This window comes from Sparus aurata, chromosome 22 (genome assembly GCF_900880675.1).
Source record: "Sparus aurata chromosome 22, fSpaAur1.1, whole genome shotgun sequence".
NCBI classification, from domain to species: domain Eukaryota; kingdom Metazoa; phylum Chordata; class Actinopteri; order Spariformes; family Sparidae; genus Sparus; species Sparus aurata.
The window spans coordinates 12083173-12102033 of record NC_044208.1 but is presented as its reverse complement, the minus strand read 5'-3'; the positions used below and the strand labels follow the sequence as shown (position 1 = coordinate 12102033).

The 18861-nt window shown below is 39.0% G+C and overlaps 2 protein-coding genes across 11 annotated transcripts in view; both read left to right on the top strand.

The window, feature by feature from the left end:
• Positions 1–6774, top strand: part of dnmt3aa (DNA (cytosine-5-)-methyltransferase 3 alpha a) — a 65128-nt gene extending 58354 nt beyond the window's left edge. For all 10 annotated transcript variants that reach the window (XM_030405582.1, XM_030405580.1, XM_030405577.1 and 7 more), the window contains one exon: positions 257–6774. In XM_030405582.1, coding sequence (XP_030261442.1) covers positions 257–398 — 142 coding nt within the window. In that variant the 3' untranslated portion in view covers positions 399–6774. The remainder of the gene's footprint in view (positions 1–256) is intronic.
• A 2419-nt stretch (positions 6775–9193) lies between these two features.
• LOC115574212 (dihydropyrimidinase-related protein 5-like) overlaps positions 9194–18861 on the top strand; it is a 30122-nt gene continuing 20454 nt past the window's right edge. The window contains exon 1 of the mRNA XM_030405584.1: positions 9194–9465. Within this exon, the coding sequence (XP_030261444.1) occupies positions 9209–9465 (257 nt within the window). The 5' untranslated portion in view covers positions 9194–9208. The remainder of the gene's footprint in view (positions 9466–18861) is intronic.

Sequence of the window (18861 nt, the reverse complement as noted above, 5' to 3'; positions counted from 1 at the left end):
AAAGTAGAATAAATGGCACCAATTCTCATCTGTGCGTCTTATATGATGTATTACATGTACACCAATTTTACAACATACTTTGTACATCACTGTCCCGTCTCCTCTTTTCCCTTATTTTGTTCAGCTATTACGTCTACTCCTGTGTGACTGTGATGAAGAAAGAGTCAGATTTCCTGTCTGTGTACACATATTCGGTCAGTAAAGCCGGTTCCGATTGCGATTCTAAAATTCTGATAAATGTCCTGTATATCTCCAGGGTGTTTGGTTTCCCTGTCCACTACACCGACGTGTCCAACATGAGTCGTCTGGCAAGGCAAAGGCTGCTTGGACGTTCCTGGAGCGTCCCCGTCATCAGGCACCTCTTCGCCCCGCTCAAGGAGTACTTCGCCTGCAACTAGTCACACACACCACCAACTCTCTCTCTCTCTGTCTCACACACACACATACTCACACATTACAACAGTATACAGTTAGTACATGAAGGTTGGATGACACAGATGACCGGACATACACACATAAACACACACATGCTGTAAAGGACTGCTTCCCTAGATCCCGTGTAGACCACTGGCTGACCTTAGTCCCCCTGGTGCTACCTTGCTGATTTACACTCACATATACACACACACACACACCCACCCACACACACACACACATACACACACACACACACACACACACACACTGGTGCAGGATCTCTGTACTGTATTTGTTCACACACAAACTTCCTGTCCGACCTTGAAACTGGTGTCTTCTGGCTTTACTGTGTCATAGCAGCTGGAGTTCCAAACCTCCAGGGGGCGCAAAAACGACAAAGATGCCCAGACTTTCTGTTTTTAATAACTCTGAATACATCAACACACCAACGAATCCCTCTAACACTTAACTGTATTCATGCATAGTGAAAGTGCTGACGGTGTATTACAGTGCAATGAACACAAATATACAAACACACACACATACACACACACACACACACACACACACCAGTTAACGCTCACGGTGCTGGTCAGGCAGTCCAAATGGTGCCACTTTAATACAACACTTTTAAAGTTTTTGGTGCTCTCGGAGACTGAACCGTCTCTGGTTGTTTCAGTCGCTACAGTTTTGTGTCCCTAAAAGAGTCAAACCAAATGCTTACAGACGGGTGGAGGCAACACCAGGTAAGAGAGGTGAATTCTTAAGATCTAGTTTTTTTTTTTTGTCAGACAGAGCAAGAGTGTGCAAAGGGAGCGTTCAAAAGGAAACACAAGGCAACAAGATTTAGACAGATTCACATGAAGACATTTTTAATGTTACTACAGTTAAATCACATTGTAAAAGCTGCTTTGGAGGTACAAGTGTTTTTAGTTGTTGAGTTGGACCTCAGTGGGCTGGAAAAATAACACCAACGAAAGGTCTTTATCTGCCTCTGATTAAGATGACTTTTGGCTGAAATATGGCTGCGTGTAAAGAATTGATGAATGAAACCTCTTAAACTCAAACTCAACATAGGTTTCTAATTTTTTCTTATTCTTTTCTTTGTTTTCTTTGCTACCTCTGTTCCTACTTTCCCAACAGCATAGTTACATGCTAAAATCAGAATGATATCCCATTTCTTTCTCAAGTCTTCAAAAAACATTTAGTTCAATCTTAGTAATTGTTTTTTATAAAACATCTCAAACCATTTTCAAGGCAATAAAATGCATTTTACATGGTTAGTATTTCAATTTGATTACATCAAATAAAAAAGTAGCCATATTTTAAGGACATTATCAAAAAGTAATCAAGTAATCCTTGACAATGCAACTAAACTCTTATAATCTAATACTTTTTTTCAAATGAAATCTGGGGTGATTGCATTTTCTTATTTTTTTGCAATCTGATTTTGTAATCCCAATCTCATGTATTCTCTAATTACCCAACTCTGTTTACAGAATCCCCATCAGCTCCCATTAATGAAGTTGTTAGTATTTATTGTTAATACTCGAAAATCAAGAAAGTCTCAGCTACAAAAAGAATAGATTAACAAAAGGTAGATAGATTAAAAGAAATCAAAATCTTTTAAAACAAGACTAATTTGTATTAGGATATAAGACAAAAGGCCTCTTTTTGAACGTCTTTAGTAAAGTCAGAGGACAAGATCATGATGAAAAGCCTTGCAACGGTTTACATCTTCAGTGTTTAAAGCGCCTTCTAGTGGGCGAACAAAACAGAATACAGACACTGCATTACAAGGAAACACTCATTAGGGGAAAACAATTCTTTGTGTTCCACCGAGTGAGTGTAAGCTGTCACTGGATTTGAAAAAAAAATCTAAATATATATGAAAAATATAGAAAAATCACTGCATGCCTCCACATTGTCATGGCCTACATCCACTTATAGGTTTCCAGACAACAATCCTTTTGTGTGCTTTTAAAAAAACCTATACTGTTTGGATTATTTCCTGGTGGCTTTTGCAATATTTTAGACAATGATTGTACAATAAGTTTAGCTAATGCTTTGGTGAATATGCTGTGATATACTGTACACTAGTAGCCTTTTTAAGAATGGATTTATTTCCTCATGCAATACTCACATTCGTAAAAGTGCTCTTGTATTGCATGGACTACTGTAAACTGTTGCTCAAATGACTGTGATGTTCATCGTAATGATGCAAAAGTGGAATTGTATTGTCTGTCACTTGAATGATTATAGTTAGATGTCATATACTGTACCAAACATTGGCCTCCTTAGTGGAATTATTTTATTAAGCTGGCAGTGAACAGCAACACTATTTTAAGCCTCCAGTGGTCACTATGTTGGTGTACTTCACAACAGGTGTACTTTGACATGATGATATGATGTCATCTTTCTATGTAGCTTGGTAACTTTGGTGTGGCTCAGTTTGTTTGTACCCATCATGAGAGCAGCTTTCATTGTGTGGGATGTGTCATGCTCTGTCACTAAAGCTTAGGCAGTGAGTGATTCTCTGATACCTTCCAATTGTTGTCATAGTTTGAGTTTTTCTTTATATTTCCAGCAAAAATAAAGTTAAACCACTGGGTCGTGACATCCTCAGCTGGCATTAGATGAAGATATTTGTGTCGATTCTTGCAGCCAACAACAGAGCAGCTCTTACCTTTTAGCTTCGTACTGGCCCTCGTCTTGTTAAAATATGCTGCTGTTCTACGCTTTCAAATGCTGAAATGCCGTGGTCCCTTGTTTAAACTGTGCAACTAACAACAGAGCAGCTGACATAATGCTAGCACTAGTGGTCGATTGTACAGGTAGCTCTAAAGCCATTGCTGGAAATACTCGGAGTGGGGCAGTGTAATTAAAATGAGGCCATAATCTGAACGAGCCCACAGAAACTGACTGAGATGTTTGATTTCACAATTGGTGGGTTGGTAGATACAAGAATGTTTGTTCACAAGCACTGAAAAGTGGGTTTTTCATAATATGCCCCCTGTAAAGGGATTTAATATTGCAACTTAATTTTGTATAATCAAATAAACACCCTTTATTTTATTGTTTTGTTTTTTTAATCACTTTACTGTAATGCAGCCTTTAAAACCAGGAAAAGACAACACTTATGTCATATCACCATATAATGATATCCAAAATCAAGGACAATATTCAGTCTCATATCATGGTTATTAATTATTATTAACAATATAATATTGTTGCACACTTGCAACAGGTTTTAATTCCTCCAGTGAGATTATTTGTACCTCCAGAGCAGCACTGCCTCTGAGACACATGAAACTAAAACATGAAACTCATGAGGAGTTTCGTGTCTTGCTCACGGCAGCATTTAAAATGAAAGAAAGTCAGCCGGGGATTAGACCTGATCCCTTCCAGATAATACACAGCTTCTCTTGTGTGTCAGCTCCAGTGTTGCCATTTCACATCTGGTGAAAAAGTCCACCAGCCGTTACAACTTGCAGTTAATGCTCATACTTTGCTCCATAGGGATCCAAAATGTCCATCAGTTACTGCAGCAACATTCACTGAAACCAGTCCTTTAATCTGTAGACACTATGCTGGTTTATACTTCCTACGACTGAGACAGATCGCCCTGTATAAATAACGATACCAACAATCGTACCTCCTGTCTTGGGTGCTTCTTCTGCCTTTCACCCAATGCATGCTGGGATCAACTCAGCTGCGCTGTGACCTTGAATAACTTTAACCAAGTAAAATCAAATAAAATGTTTCCAAAACGATCATACACACACATACAGTTTGTGTGAACGTCCCAACAGACTGATGTTTTATTTAGACAGGGCTGTCTTTTGAGAAAACAACTCATTCAGTCTGGTGCTTTCGGTCCTCAAACGACCAAATTTTCCAGGAAGCCTTCCGATCCGCTGACCTTCCTCAGATACCAGCGAACAACTGGACACATGCAGTCGATACACACACACACACACACACACACACACACACACACATAGACACACATGCACAAACAGCAACAACAAAACCAACAATTAACCAGCAGGTTCAATTTTTTTTCCATCATGTTTACGCTCCGTTTATACAACCAACCTTCAGGTGCTTTTTAAACTCTGCTCTTTTTTACAGTGTTCTTGCAGGTTACAAACACACACATGCAAACAAACACACACATACACGCATAGGTTACAAACACACTTGCTGGAAACAGTGCTTCTCTGAACTCCTTTCGCTACAAAACATCAACACACACATGTGCATACACACTGTGTTTTTGCCGGCCGCCTGTTGCCATCAGGCCTCCCACGGCGCTGCTGGGTGTGACATCATCACCCCTCGTCGTTTGGTGCTCCCAAACCCCCCCCCCCCCCCACCCCACTCCCTTGACCCCCAGGTGCTGCATGTCAGTCAGTCTGTGTAATCTCCGATTCCATGTTAGATTAGGGAGTAATGATCATAATAATAATGGTAATAATAATTACAATAATAATCTGTTATTGTGTGTGTGTACTGTTCCAGGTTGGTGCTCAGTTCAGTTCAGTCTCAGCCTATAGGGGAGAGAGAGAGGCTAGAGAAAGCATATATTACAGTTAGTATAGTGACTTGTTCTATTGTACCCAAGGATGCCAGAAGAAATTGTTAAGCCGACGAGCTAAAAGGACACTTTCAAACAAGAGCGGGTTGACATAACACCAAGTATAAAAGTGGCGGATGAGGCAGGGTGAAGTAGTGACAAGGTCGAAGTGAAATCCAAACTTAGTGGCTCCCTAAGTTTTGATCAGGACCTCCTGACCACAGGATCATCAAGACACAGAAAATAGAAAAGTCTGCAACACAAAATTAAACTTTCTTGTAAAATATTAAGACTGTTTAATTTAAAGCTCCTGTTGGTAAGATTATAGTACTTTGGGATCGTAGGTCGGGACGGCAGACAGTAATTGACAAGTTGGGAATAGGACTCGAAAATCGACTTTCTTACCAAAAGAAGCTTTAAGGTTGCATGTAACGACTGTTTTCTTGGTTAATCGTTTTGTCTAAAAAACTGGCAAAAAAATATATGTTTATGTCAAATGTCAATCCAAAACTCAGAGATTTTTAGTTTACTACCCCAGAAGACTCTGAAACCAAAAAGATTCTGTAGCGATTGTTACATAACTGTGATTGTTCACGCCGAGATTAAAGGGAGGAAGAGACAAATCTGTCACGGAAAATTGTTGAGCCACTGTTTTGTTTCGGTGAAATATAATCTGACCTCGTTGTGGCCTCTAAAATCCCCTTAAGGAGAAAATTACAACCAGCAAATATCAATCTTTGGTTGCACAAACTGCATCGGCAGTAAAGCATTGCTTTACTTTAAGAAGCCATAAAAGCCACTGTTGTTATGTAAAAGATACAAAAAATGTTGATGATTTATCAGCAGAAATACTCATAATTTGTAATACTATATTCACAATTGTGTTTTCATTAGTGTTTAATCACCTGAATCTAAGAATCTTTGTGCTTTCATTACCTTAGAATGAGAGCTTTATATCCACAGAGGAAGCAGCTCTTCCACGGAGCCCGGAATGTTTCTGTAGTGGCGAGAAGAGACAAACAAAACATCGACTCTACAGAGGCCCTTTTATTCACGCTTTTAGCGGCCACCAACTGACCATCCCAAGATGTCGAACTGAGAGATATAAGAGATAAGAAGTTTGACAACTGGTTTGATTTTAAAGGCTCAGAAGCCAAAAACATTGGAAACCGCTGGTCAGGAGGTCAGCCTGTTGTTGTCGAGCGGTGTTATTTCAACATGTCTCTGTTTGAGAGTGCAGTGGGACATAAGCGAGAGGAATGGAGTTGACGTTTTGAAATGACGGGTGACACGGTGATGATGTTTCTGTTCGCCTATCGACAGCTTTCAGTCTGAGTGACGCGTTGTGTTCAACACTGACACACTTATTAACACATGCACACAAAACACTGCAATTATGAACACGCAGAGCGGACGACGCTCCGACACAGAGACACAGACACACACATACACAAACACAAACACCTAAAGATACAATGCTGTGGCGCATTCAGACACTCATCTCATGGACTAAATGAAAGATGAGCTTTTAGGAAAAGGAGGACCTGGTGGTGTTTCAAAAGGTGCTAAAATTTTATCTGAAAATAAGAAAAATATATTGTTAGGAGTATAAATCGAGTTTGTCTTTACAATGACTGTATTTAAGTTTGTCGTAGTAATGAAAAGGCACTATTATTATTTTACTCTTGTATGAATATGAACTAATTAAAAAGGCATTTTAACTTTGTACTTGAACAATGTAAGAAATGAAACGTGAATAAAAAGACTGTTTCTTGTGATCATCTGTGTTATCTGCCTTAATGTTCAAGGGTGTGACTGCTCAGATATCAGACAAAATTCTAATTTCTTAGTTAAAGGTGGGAAAACGACAGTTGATTGTTGAATGTCATTCCCAGGTTGTCAAATACTGACGTTTTCAGGTCCTTTTTTAGCTTCTATAAAGTACAAAATATGAATGTACACAGCGTCTTAATGTCCAAAATATGCAAGGGAAGAGACTGAGATTTAACTCAAGTTCTCCTCAGACAGTATGAGATTCACAACCATAACATTCTCAATAACAGTCTGGTTTTTTGGGGGGTTTTGATTTGGGTTTCCCTGATTGTCGAATACTGACACTTTGGGTTGGTAGGTCAGGCTGGGTCAGTATTTGATGACCTAGGAGTAAGACTCAACAATCAACTATCTTACATATTACACTTTTAAGTGTTTCCTCCCTGTCTGTTGAGGCCCTGCAAAAATGTGCTGACATCAAATCAGCACAATAACACTCAGCAATTTTCCTCGTCTGTTGTTAGTGTGTCTGCAGAACAGATCAAGCTCTAGCTAGTGACAGTTTGTCGACTTGTGAGAGTTTGTCAAGGACAGCAGGGGCCTGACAACAACACCGAAAACTGGCTATTTTTACACAACTAAAACATTGATGTAGAAGTCAAAATTGTTACACCCTAAATGTCACTATATGTCTCTTGTCTTTAAAGTTATGACGTGGGTTTAAAGAAGGTAGACGCCTAATGTTTGTGTCTTGAAGAATAGAATGGATTGAAATATGTTAAAAACTTTATACCACAATTTCATCCTTTACTTTAGTTGCTGGGATGTCTGGAGTTGCTGCATTTCTCACAAACAGACAATCCATAAGTATAGTACAGGTACAACTATACATGTAATAATTTACTCATTTACCAGGATGTTAAAGGCTTTAATCGTGTGTTCCTAGGTGTCAGTGAGCCATAACGACCTTATGATACATTAAGTCTGGGTATACATGTTCATCATTAATTATTTCAAGGTCTAAATTGGTCTTGAAAAAAGTGAGATTTAGATATTGTCTGCAATAGTTATAATCATGTAGGGCTCATTGTGTATTGCAAGTACCCTACAAGGTAATAGTTTGCATAAAAAAGCAGAGATTATTTATCATGCTATCATACTCATAAATAATATTGAGTAAGTCATCAGCCCTCGCGCCAATGCTGGTCCAGAAATGCTGTGACTTTTCATCTGCAGACAGTAAATTATTAACCGATTGACACCGGTGATAAACCGCTGTTCCCGCTGCTCTCACCTCCTCAATTCCCACCAGCACTAATGCTGCCAAGGAGTAGCACACTTTCTCCATACTGTGGTCCCTCAAACCCCATATTGTCACCTTAAAGGGCTGCTTGTAAGCCCCTCTGCCTAGAAGAGGAGCATTCAAGTGCTCGGGTTTAGGAATAACACCAGACTGGAGGTTTGAGGATTTGGGTTTCATCTCAGAGATCATTGAGTGCAGCTTTAATGTTGTGATGCTGCAGAGCAAAATTTAGTAAATGTGGGGGCGTAGGCTGATTGATGCTTTCATCAGGACTGAATAGCATAGGGAAATTCAATGTTGTCTACTGTTTTGTGCAGAGTTAGTGTAGGGTGTATTAAACAAATTATTTGTGGCTTCATGTTTGTTTGATTAAGTTTACAGAAAATGTTGTTTCCTAAGAGAACATGGGCAGTGGCATAAAAAAACAATTAAATTAAAAGAGATAAAGAATAAAAAGCTATGTACATCATATAGACATTACCACAGCACAAGGGAGGATAAAGGAGATTAGAAAGACAGAAACAGCTATTTTAATAAAATAATTCTGATAAAGCATTTAAGAATAGATACAGAAAAAGCTATATACACTGTTTACCTGACTACATTGTACACTATATATATTAATGCAAATAGAGTATATGTGCAGGACTAATGAGTCAAGAAGTGTTATTCTTAACAAGGTTTTACTGATGTAAAGAATAATGTATTCATAGTTGTCACTGTCTCCACAGGGTCCATGACTAGCCATTCTGAATTATTATATATGAATAAGAATATCTTAATAATTGTGTAATGGGCAACCTGATCTGCTGAAAATGGTTGTCTGATATGACAGAAAGCTGTAAGACAGCTACAAATAGACTTTATGGTGAGATCAGTCAACCACTGTCCAAAATCATGATTAAACTTTCAATATCAACATTTTTATTACAATAATGCATAGTTTCTCCATAGATACAGAAATGATCTTTTATAAATTAGAGATTACTTGGGTTTACAGTTTACTTTCGCACTAAAACATGACTTACTGATTAAATGTACATCTTTTTTTCAAAACATTAAAAACATCCACAATTTGTGAAACCTGCTCATCTGGTACTAACCGCATTATTTCCGACAGCCTTTGAAGGCAACATATGTCTCCGGCAGCAGTAGGGGACACGCCCCTGTCTACTGAGGAGAGGAGACCCCTGCGCGCTACACAACTCGTCTCCTATTGGTGGATTTCTCCGTTGCTCAGGTTTGAACGGCTCCTGATTGGCTGCTGCCGGACTGTCGGCACCGAAGCATCTGCGGCTCGCGCTGTGCCAGCTGTCCTCGAGCACTCGGCTAGTGCTGGGCAACGGAGAGAAGCTCCTGCTGAGGAGGATCTGGGAATCTGGAAAAAAAAGGGGTAAGTAGCCAAAAAATGTGAGGAAAAGTAAGATGTCAGGGGTCATTTCTTCTGTTTGACTAGAAGTGAAGGAATTAATAATTAATATTCTGATTTAGACCATTAGAAATCTGTGTTTTATGTCGTCTGACGTTAATAACCGCAGCGTCCAACCGTTAATTTCCGCTTTTTACACTTTGTAAATCAACGTTAGCTTAATATATGATAGTTTTTTTAATATTTTTATTGTACATTTTTAGTCAAACAGTGATGTTATTCTGCGTTTACACGTGAATAGACATCAATTCGAGTATTTCTTTGCTGAATGACATTTTTCTGATATTTTACATAAATCTGGGGACAGATGCAAGATTTGGTCTTCTGTTGTAAACTAGCATCGCGTGCCTTTAGGCGACGAATTGTGTGTGTGTGTGTGTGTGTGTGTGTGTGTGTGTTTGGCGTGCCATCAGTGCAGTACGTCTCTATGTAATGTGTCTGTGTTGGTCGTTATGTAAGTCTGCTATTCGTTTATAGGTTCTACCAAATGTATTGAGTCATAGTGGTGATGAAGAGGAGGGTCTGGAGTCGTCATGCATTCAAACTATCCTGCTACTGTGTGTGTGTGTGTGTGTGTGTGTGTGTGTGTGTGTATGTGTATGTGTGTGTGTGTGTGCGCACCACGATCGTGTGTGCATGGTTGGGAACATGATGTGAACAGAACAGGTGATTTAATCCTCTGTTTTCTGTTGGATTCTGCATGGAGGGTGTTGCATGCAGACCTCCTCGGAGGGTGTGGAAGCCTTCATTATTTGGTTTTAAGGATCCTCAAGGGTGCTTTAAGGGGCTCTGGGGGTTCTCAGTGCAGCACAATGAATTGAATATATTAAATTGCATCCTAATTAGATGATGTAACCTGTTTCCCTGAGCATGGTATATTCCATTAGCGTTGCTTGAATAGGCACACACTTCACACGCTTGCAACAGTATGAAGCATATGAGAAAGCAAATCTTCACATTTGGGAGGTTGTAGCTGGAAAATATTTGATTTGGTTATTTGATAAATGTGCAGCACATTCATCCAGTGGGCAAAAAGACTTTGCCCAAGTCAGTTTCCTCCCACAGTCCAAAGACATGGAGGATAGGCTGCTGATATTGAGACTCGTCTCTTTCTTTAGGTGTGAATGTACAGAATTATAGTGGAATAAGAGGTTTAGAAAATAAATGGATGGTTATTTATACTTAATCAATCAATGAATGTCCACATTCTGTCAACCGACTATTCCCAGTCCTATATCTGTTGCTCTGACCATCAGAACCATATATGATACAGTTAGATTAAAAATGTATGGATGCCAGCTGGTGTAGGGTAAACCACAGAGGACCAAGAAATCAATATTCATACCAGGATACAATTGACACTATTTACTTAACAATTAAATACCACAAGAGTACAGTACATCTTAGAGTAGATCATACGTTACACATTTTTTGAGTGGCATGCTGGCATCCTGGTTTTGCTCGAAACAAACTAGATTGTACAGATTGTACTACATGCTGTTTGGCCACATCTGAATAAAAAAAGTACCATGGCTGTTCTGAATTGCCAACACTCAAAAAAGCTTTCTGCCACAGACAGGGGCGAGACTCCATGAATCATGCAAATGGGGTTCAGGGTGTACACTTTGAGACAGTCCTTCCTCAAAGGCACTCGTGGTGTTGCACCAAAGTCCTTTTAGGCATGTCTTACCACTCAGCAGCCATCATGGCAACACCCCTGAGCAGTTATTTCCTCACAACATGACCAAAATTTTATCTAAATGAATGGGGATAGAGACATAACTTCACTTCCAGGGATATAAAACCAGTCAGATCTGACATTAGATTAAAGTTCAAAACCCCTTTTCCACAGATATTCTTCTACTGCAAATGCACAAAGATTTCATCACACGACTGCTTTCACGGCTCCATGGCCAGGTTTACAGTTGCAAACTGTCAACCAATGTATCAGAGTGTGCAACTGCTGCACTTGCAAAGTCGATGAAGGCAATTTGGCCTCTGGTCTATTTATCCGCTATAATTTCACAGATATTGAAAATAACTGATGATACAGATTTCCTAATATAATGCTGATATTACTAAATATAACATTTTATATTTAGCATTTAATAAATCATATATCCCTTGTCTAATGCTTAGATAACCTCAGCTTTCTTGGTAATCCTGTGTGATATCCACCTCCTTGATACTAATTTGAAGTCTGCCAGCATCTGCTCCTTCCTGGCTTCAAAATTGGTTCAACTGGTGTGAATTTAGCTGTGTTTTTGTGCCAGTGCAACAACATAATTGTCTGTTTTGTTTGCTAGTTACAAACTCTTTCTAACAGGTTTGTCTCCTCTCGTATCAATTGCTATGTGAGGTGTTCGTGATTGCATTTTGTCCATTTTGAAAGTTACAAAAATTATCAGTCATGGACACCCAGATTCTGATGCAGGAAAGGTGTGGCTGCAGGGGGTTTAAGACCATCTTACATCCAGTTTCTTGAAGTTTGATGCTAATGAAAACATTCCAGGGCCATTTAAAATGTATAAATGTGCTCAATAGAAATCTCCAATCAGATATCTGTTTGCAATCTCGATATTTCCTGTTGGTGGCACAGAAGAAAAGGTCAAATGTTGGATAAAAAAATACTTCTAAAATATAAGAAGTTCTTCTTTGCAACTTCTTCAGAGGAGAGTGAAGGTGAACAAGATAAAATGATGGATTAATACAAACTTTTTTCACAAAAACTATTTTTACTTGACCAGACAGCACGCAGAGCTAGAGATGTCCCTAATCCTCTGAGTGATGGCCTAGTTATTTATGAGACCACTGTTGTTTTGTTTTGTTTATCTGTGTGTGATTCACTAATGGCCTCCAGTAGCACCCACAAGTCTTTAAACCATCCTGTGTGTGTGTGTTTGTGTTCAATTATTATTTTTGTCACCAATTGGTTGTAACCCCTGATTGTTCTAGCTTTTTAAATAACTCTACACACACGCTGGCTAACACATATTCAACTCAATAAACACACAGACACACACACAGATACACAGTGTCTCCCTGTGGTTATTACGGTCTACAACATCAAGCAGGAGTCAGCAGCTGTCCACTCCTTTCTTCTCACTTACAGCATGCACCAACACACACACTCACACTCATACGTTTTCATACCACACATGTAGCCTGCACTTGTTCAGAAACGGACATCTGAGGATGTCAGCAGCTACTATTTCACATTTATGCTGTTTCTAAACATGCACTTTCAGGAGCTGGAAGTTTTATTAGTCCTCTTGCCTTTGTTTTGGTTCTGATTTTACTCTGCCTATGTCAATAATATGTTGACATACTAAGAATTGATTTCTTTATTTGTAAGACTGTAGAGTTTCTGTTTATTTTGGTTACAATCCAAGGTGCTTTTACCTCTCTTAGTTATTACTATATTATTATATACAAACTATTTTGCTAATCGATTAATCTGAATTATTTTTTATTAGAACAAAGAAAGCATTCTCTGATTCGAGCTTCTTAAATGTGAATATTTTCTGTTTTCTTTACTCATCTATGACAGTAAACTTCATATGTTTGGGTTGTAGAGAAAAAGGGAAATTGAGGACTTCATTGTGGGCTTTGAGAAACACTAATCAACATTTTATAGGCCAAACAACAAATCGATTAATCAAGAAAATAACTGAAAACCATGAAAACTTTAAGAAGAAACGTTATTGTTTGAGCATAATTGTTAAAGCATAAGCTTTTTTCTTGTAGAATATAATTTATGATGCAGAAACAGTTCATACCTTTAAGACTAGTGTGCATGTTTTAGATATTAAACTGTGAAAATAGCTGTGAGCACTATATGACCATGTGCGTGCGTGACATTGTCACGATGTGACATTGGGAGTCTGCACAAAATCTGCCTGCTGCTCCTCATTCATTATTAATTAACACCCCCATTAAAAAAACTGCCTGCATGGAGAGGGTGTGTCTGGGTGTGTATGATTGTGAGCGTGTTTGTGCATGTGCAACCAAATTACGTGTGTGTGTGTGTGTGTGTGTGTGCGTGTGTGTGCGTGTGTGTGTGTGTGTGTGTGTGTGTGTAGCAGCTGGTCACAGATTGAGTGAGAAATGCTGCCTGGTGTGCCACTGCTTGGGTGTGTGTCTCTCTTTGGCTGTCTGTCTGTAGTACCTGCTATGACACAGCAGAAAGTGAACACACACACACACACACACACACACATACTGTAAACCTGCAGTGAAGAAGTCTAAAATAGATCTGTGCTTTTAAGTTTGAATATTTAAATGGTTTTTGATGCCACACAATTAACTGAAGCAGTGTCACCATTAAATCATCTAGGTCGTAAAATCATCTTTGGATTGTATATTGCACTAGCGCTGCACCTTGTAACTATTTTAAATATTGATTAATCTGCCCATTATTTTCATGCATAAGTGATTAATTGTTTAGTCTGTAAAAATTATGAAAATTGCTCCTCGCATTTTCCCAGACTCAACAGTGACATCTTCAAATTGCTTCTTTTCTTCCTAAACCCAAAGAAAAGCAGAATTTTAACATTTAGGAAGCTGGAACCTGCATATATTTGAGATTTTTGCTTGAAAAATGACTAAATAAATTAATTGATTATTAAAAGAATTTCTTCCTGATCAATACATTGTTTCAAGTGCACTGCCATACCATGCTGACCCAAATAAGTAGCTGTGACGAGGACTGGCGGTCCACTCCTCGTGACACCTCACGTCTCATGTCATATCACGTCACAGGACCTCATAACACCTCACGTTGCCTTATGTCCTGTAGCGTCTCCTCAGTCACCTCATGTCACGTCACGCCTGAAGTCGACTCACATTACTTCAAGTTGTCCCAGTTCTTTGGTTAAAAGTCTGTGTTCCTAATTCAGACTACATCATGTAAGGACAGACAAAACTTCTTTTTGGAGAAGAAAATATTGGATTTAGTGAAACTACACTAAATAGATTAAAGCACTTATTCATGACAGGCAGTCAGACAGGTCAGACTGTGACTGATGCTGATTTATCATGCTAGAATAAGTTATGATTAGAGCCAACGAAAGTAGCTGGCTGGCTGCATACAGTAGGAACTATGGTTTACATTCTTCCTTCCTTTGTGCGGCCGAAGGGCTTCCTGTGTGTGTTTGTCAGTATTAAAGGTGTCACTGTCCAGAATGTCATTATATAAGTTGACATTAATTTCCTCAGACTTTACAGTCCTCACAGACACACAAAGCTCCTACTGTCCTTTTGCAGAGGTCTGTTTAGTCAGCGTTCCCATTCCCACATACAGTCAGTCAGTCAGCTGTGTGGGTTTGGACAGAGCTGACTGGAAAATAGTGACAACAACAGCTTCAGCCTTTAAATATGAGTAATAGAGGGCACAATTTTATCTAGCCATCACTCTCTCACTGTCCTCTACTTACTATTTCACTGTGGGTGAGGTTTTTGACATGACTACTCTGGGGACTAAATGAGACAGACAGAAAAAAAACACTACATGCCATTTTTCAATAAAGAGAGTGGTTGATCTCTTTTGTCCAAAGCATTTTTGTTTTTTTTCAGAAACTGTTTGAGTCTATCTGTATTTATTGTACAAGAGAGGCTAATTTAAAACTCAATCAGTCCTTTGATTTGGCACCTGGCCCGCTGGAATTGTGATCCTCTGCTGTTCCCAGTCTGGTGTCAGTTTCTGTTGGATCTGTGAGGCTGGACTGTGGCTGTTCCCTTTCTGTATAAGGGGTTGAGGTCTTGCTGCATCAGTATCACCTGTATCCAAAAGAGTCCAATGTGGATTAACTGTAAAAAATCTGGTTGTAGGAATAAAAAACGACTTCCATTTTATATTGTTCATTCTGCTAAAATGACTTTTCAAACCAAAGCAAACATTTCACAGCTATAGTGTAAAATATTTCCTGAGGTATTTCCTTTTCTTAAGTCTAAAGAAACCATTTAAAGGATGCCAAGTACCATATGAGTGCAACAATTAATCCTAAAAATATTTGCAGTCAAAGCTGATAGGTGCATGTGTTTGGAAACAGTAACAAAAATTCAAATGTAGTCTTTTATGTAATCCACAGATTAAATGGATGGACTATGTAATTAGTAGATGAGTAATATGAGTAGTATGGGTGGGAATCTCTTGGCATCTCACGATTCGATTCTATTCCGATTCTGAGGTCAACAAATTGATTCTAAACCGATTATCGATACATCTTGATGCATCTCGATGCAACATTTTTTTTGTGTACATTTCCATGCATGATTTAAAAAAAAAAATTATAATAATTAAATCTGAGTTTGCTACTCAGAGTTTGCTAACTTCCCACTTTTGTGATGATCATTAAAAAAAATCAACAGATTAATTTCCTTCTCTAATATTTTATTAAAGAAAAGGCTTTTCTTTGTCACAAATAGATAGGACTTTCTATGAACACAGAACCCTCCTGTCACAGGCAATGAGCATATCCCTGAAAGAAAAACAGTATACTGGAGCCTATTTAAATATTTTTAAAAAGCTTTCAATGCAATAATTAACACAGCTTGCATTTCAACACATTATGGACCCATGTATCAGCTCTCATACTAAAACATGGCTACTTACCCTACCTACCTTACCTACCACTTTCATCAAAGTGTCCAAAACTTCTGTTTTAGTTCCACTGTAGAGCGTCGGTATGGCTGTGTCAGTAAAGTAACGCTGAGATGGTATATTGTATCTTGGCTCTAGAGTGAACACCATCGTCGGAAAACCCACGTTCTCCTGAATACGGTCTTAAATCCAACGCAATAAAACTCGCAATGGATTTGGTAATCCGCTTTGTCCTCTCAGAGTTCGGTTGAAGCTGTGCCACTGCCTGCTCCATCGCATTCTCTGGCTGGCATCTGCAACAAGTCACTGCTTCTCTCCCAACTCTGGGTGCTATCACGCAAAGGGGTTTCTCAAATTAGTTGTGTTGCCGCAGTTGAGTTCTACACACCTTACAAACTGTGTAGGTCTTGTCAATTCTCCCCTCAACTTCATGAACTCAAAATGCTGCCATACAGCCCTACAGCCCTACATAACCAGGCCCCTTCCTACCTCACAGACTTGCTCCACCACCACACTCCAACCCGCAACCTCCGATCATCCGACGCTAACCTCCTCTCACACCCGCTCAGGACCAAGCACCGCACCTGGGGCGACAGAGCCTTTTCCATAGCCGCCCCCTCCCTCTGGAACGCCCTCCCCAAACACATCCGTGACTGTTCTAACCCATCCACCTTCAAATCATTACTCAAGACCCACCTTTTTAAATCTGCTTTTAACCTGCAATAATAGCTATCTTCTTGTGCCCCCCATCAATCATTTTTTTTGTAATCACAAACACACACAGTTTCTTGCATATTGTTTGTTTGTCCTTACATGTACTTTTTATTTATTTCTCTATGTATTTTTCCTCTGTTTTTGGTTTTATGTAAAGCGTCTTTGAGAGCTGTAAAAGCGCTGTACAAATAAAATGTATTATTATTATTATTATTACAGTAGCTTTCAAAGAATTGGTGCCGGTCTTATTGGCTTAGTGCTAGCCAGTGCAGCCATTTTGTCGCCACTCAAACATAAACAACTCGCACATGTGTTTGTTTTGCATGCGTGTACAGCAGAGAATCAGCAGGCAAACTGAATGTTGCAGTGGGCAAAGAATCGAACATTTTTCCAACCCTTAAGGAGTAGACACATTTCAAGTGGGTCAAAAGCTGTGTAAGATGTGAAACAAACAGCAGCCGCGTGTATTACAATAATGTCTATAATAAAGAAAATTGTTATACTGATTGGCCTGCTGGGGGCACTACAGTTAAAGGCCAGAAGGTTAAGAAGGTTGAGCTTTTATTTAAAATCATCCAATCAAGGGAATGAAATTAGTTTTTTAATATCCACCTCAATCAAGAACTCAAGCTGGTAAATCAGTGTTGGTGTTTTAGTATGCGTCACCATACAATGACATGCAGTTGTTTTTGTTTGTGTGTTTCTTTGTAGGCTTTTCCACTGAATGCACTTCAGTTTCCATCTCCTGGGAAACCAATCTTCTATTCTGGCTGCCAGGCCTTTAGGGCACTGCTTCCATACTGCACCTCCCCCCCAACCCCACCACCAAGTTTACCAAGATCACTTTATCCCGCATCTCTACACAGTCATCCCCTTCTACTCTCCATCTACTCACCCTCCCTTCTGTTTCTGTCTCTTTGTCACCCTGTCTTTTCCCCTCAGTTTTCCCTGAGTTTGACTGGAGTCTGGTCTTGTGCCAAAACATTTCTCTCACTGCTTAGAATGCCTTATAGCAAAAGCCAAATAGTACAAACATTTTATTATTCTCTTCTTTAATAATCAGATACTTCTAAAGGGCTGAAAATCAGGATTATTTTCTTTATTGATCAGTTCATCGATTTGTCCATAAAAGATCATGACAATTTCCCAGAACACACAGTGATGACTTTGAATTGCTTATTTTGTCTAACCAACAGTCCAGAACCCATAGGTAATAACAATAAATACTTCCTGAATTCCTATACATGCAGGAAGCTGGAACCAACAAATGTTTGACATTTCTATGTTGAATTTGACATAACTGGCAAATTATTTTCTTCTATCAAATAATTGACCATACCTTGAAGCTCTACTCTGCTCAGGGTTCCAATATAACTGTTTACAATGGTTGTACTGGTGTACGTAACTTTTTACATTAAGCGCAAAATTAAGGAGCACCCAATAATGCATTTTCAATTTTTTTCACATAATCACAAAAAGGATTAAGGGTGCAAATACGTATTTTTCTTGAGTTAACAAGCAACAAGAAATTACTTTATTATATACTAAAAAGATAGGTGCACCAGTGCAACCAATGAAAATGTTGCACCAAAATGTGCAATTAAAAGAGTTGCACCTTGTAGCCTGGTACTCTTAAATTGGAACAGTCACCATTTGTTCTATCAGGCATATATAAAATATTTTGGTTTTTTATGTATGTTTGCATTACCTAAAAAGTAACTTGACCAACAGGAAATCCAAAGCCTCGTGTATTTCTTAAAGTGAGAATTTCTGCCTAACTCTATCCTATTCCCCTCTTTGGACCCATTTCAGCCTCGTGTGGTTGGGGTATGAATTTCAAGCTCCTCATTATTCTGTTCACTATTCTCTTTTTCTTCTGTCATTCCCCTTCTCTCTCCTCTCCTCCCTCTCTCTATTTTCCTCCATCTCTTTGAGTTGATTCTGTGTGACTGGGAGGCTATTGTGTCCTGCCATCAAACACATTGCGTACAGCCATCCATGCAGAATACACACATACACACAGAGGGATGTTTGTAGAGGAACCT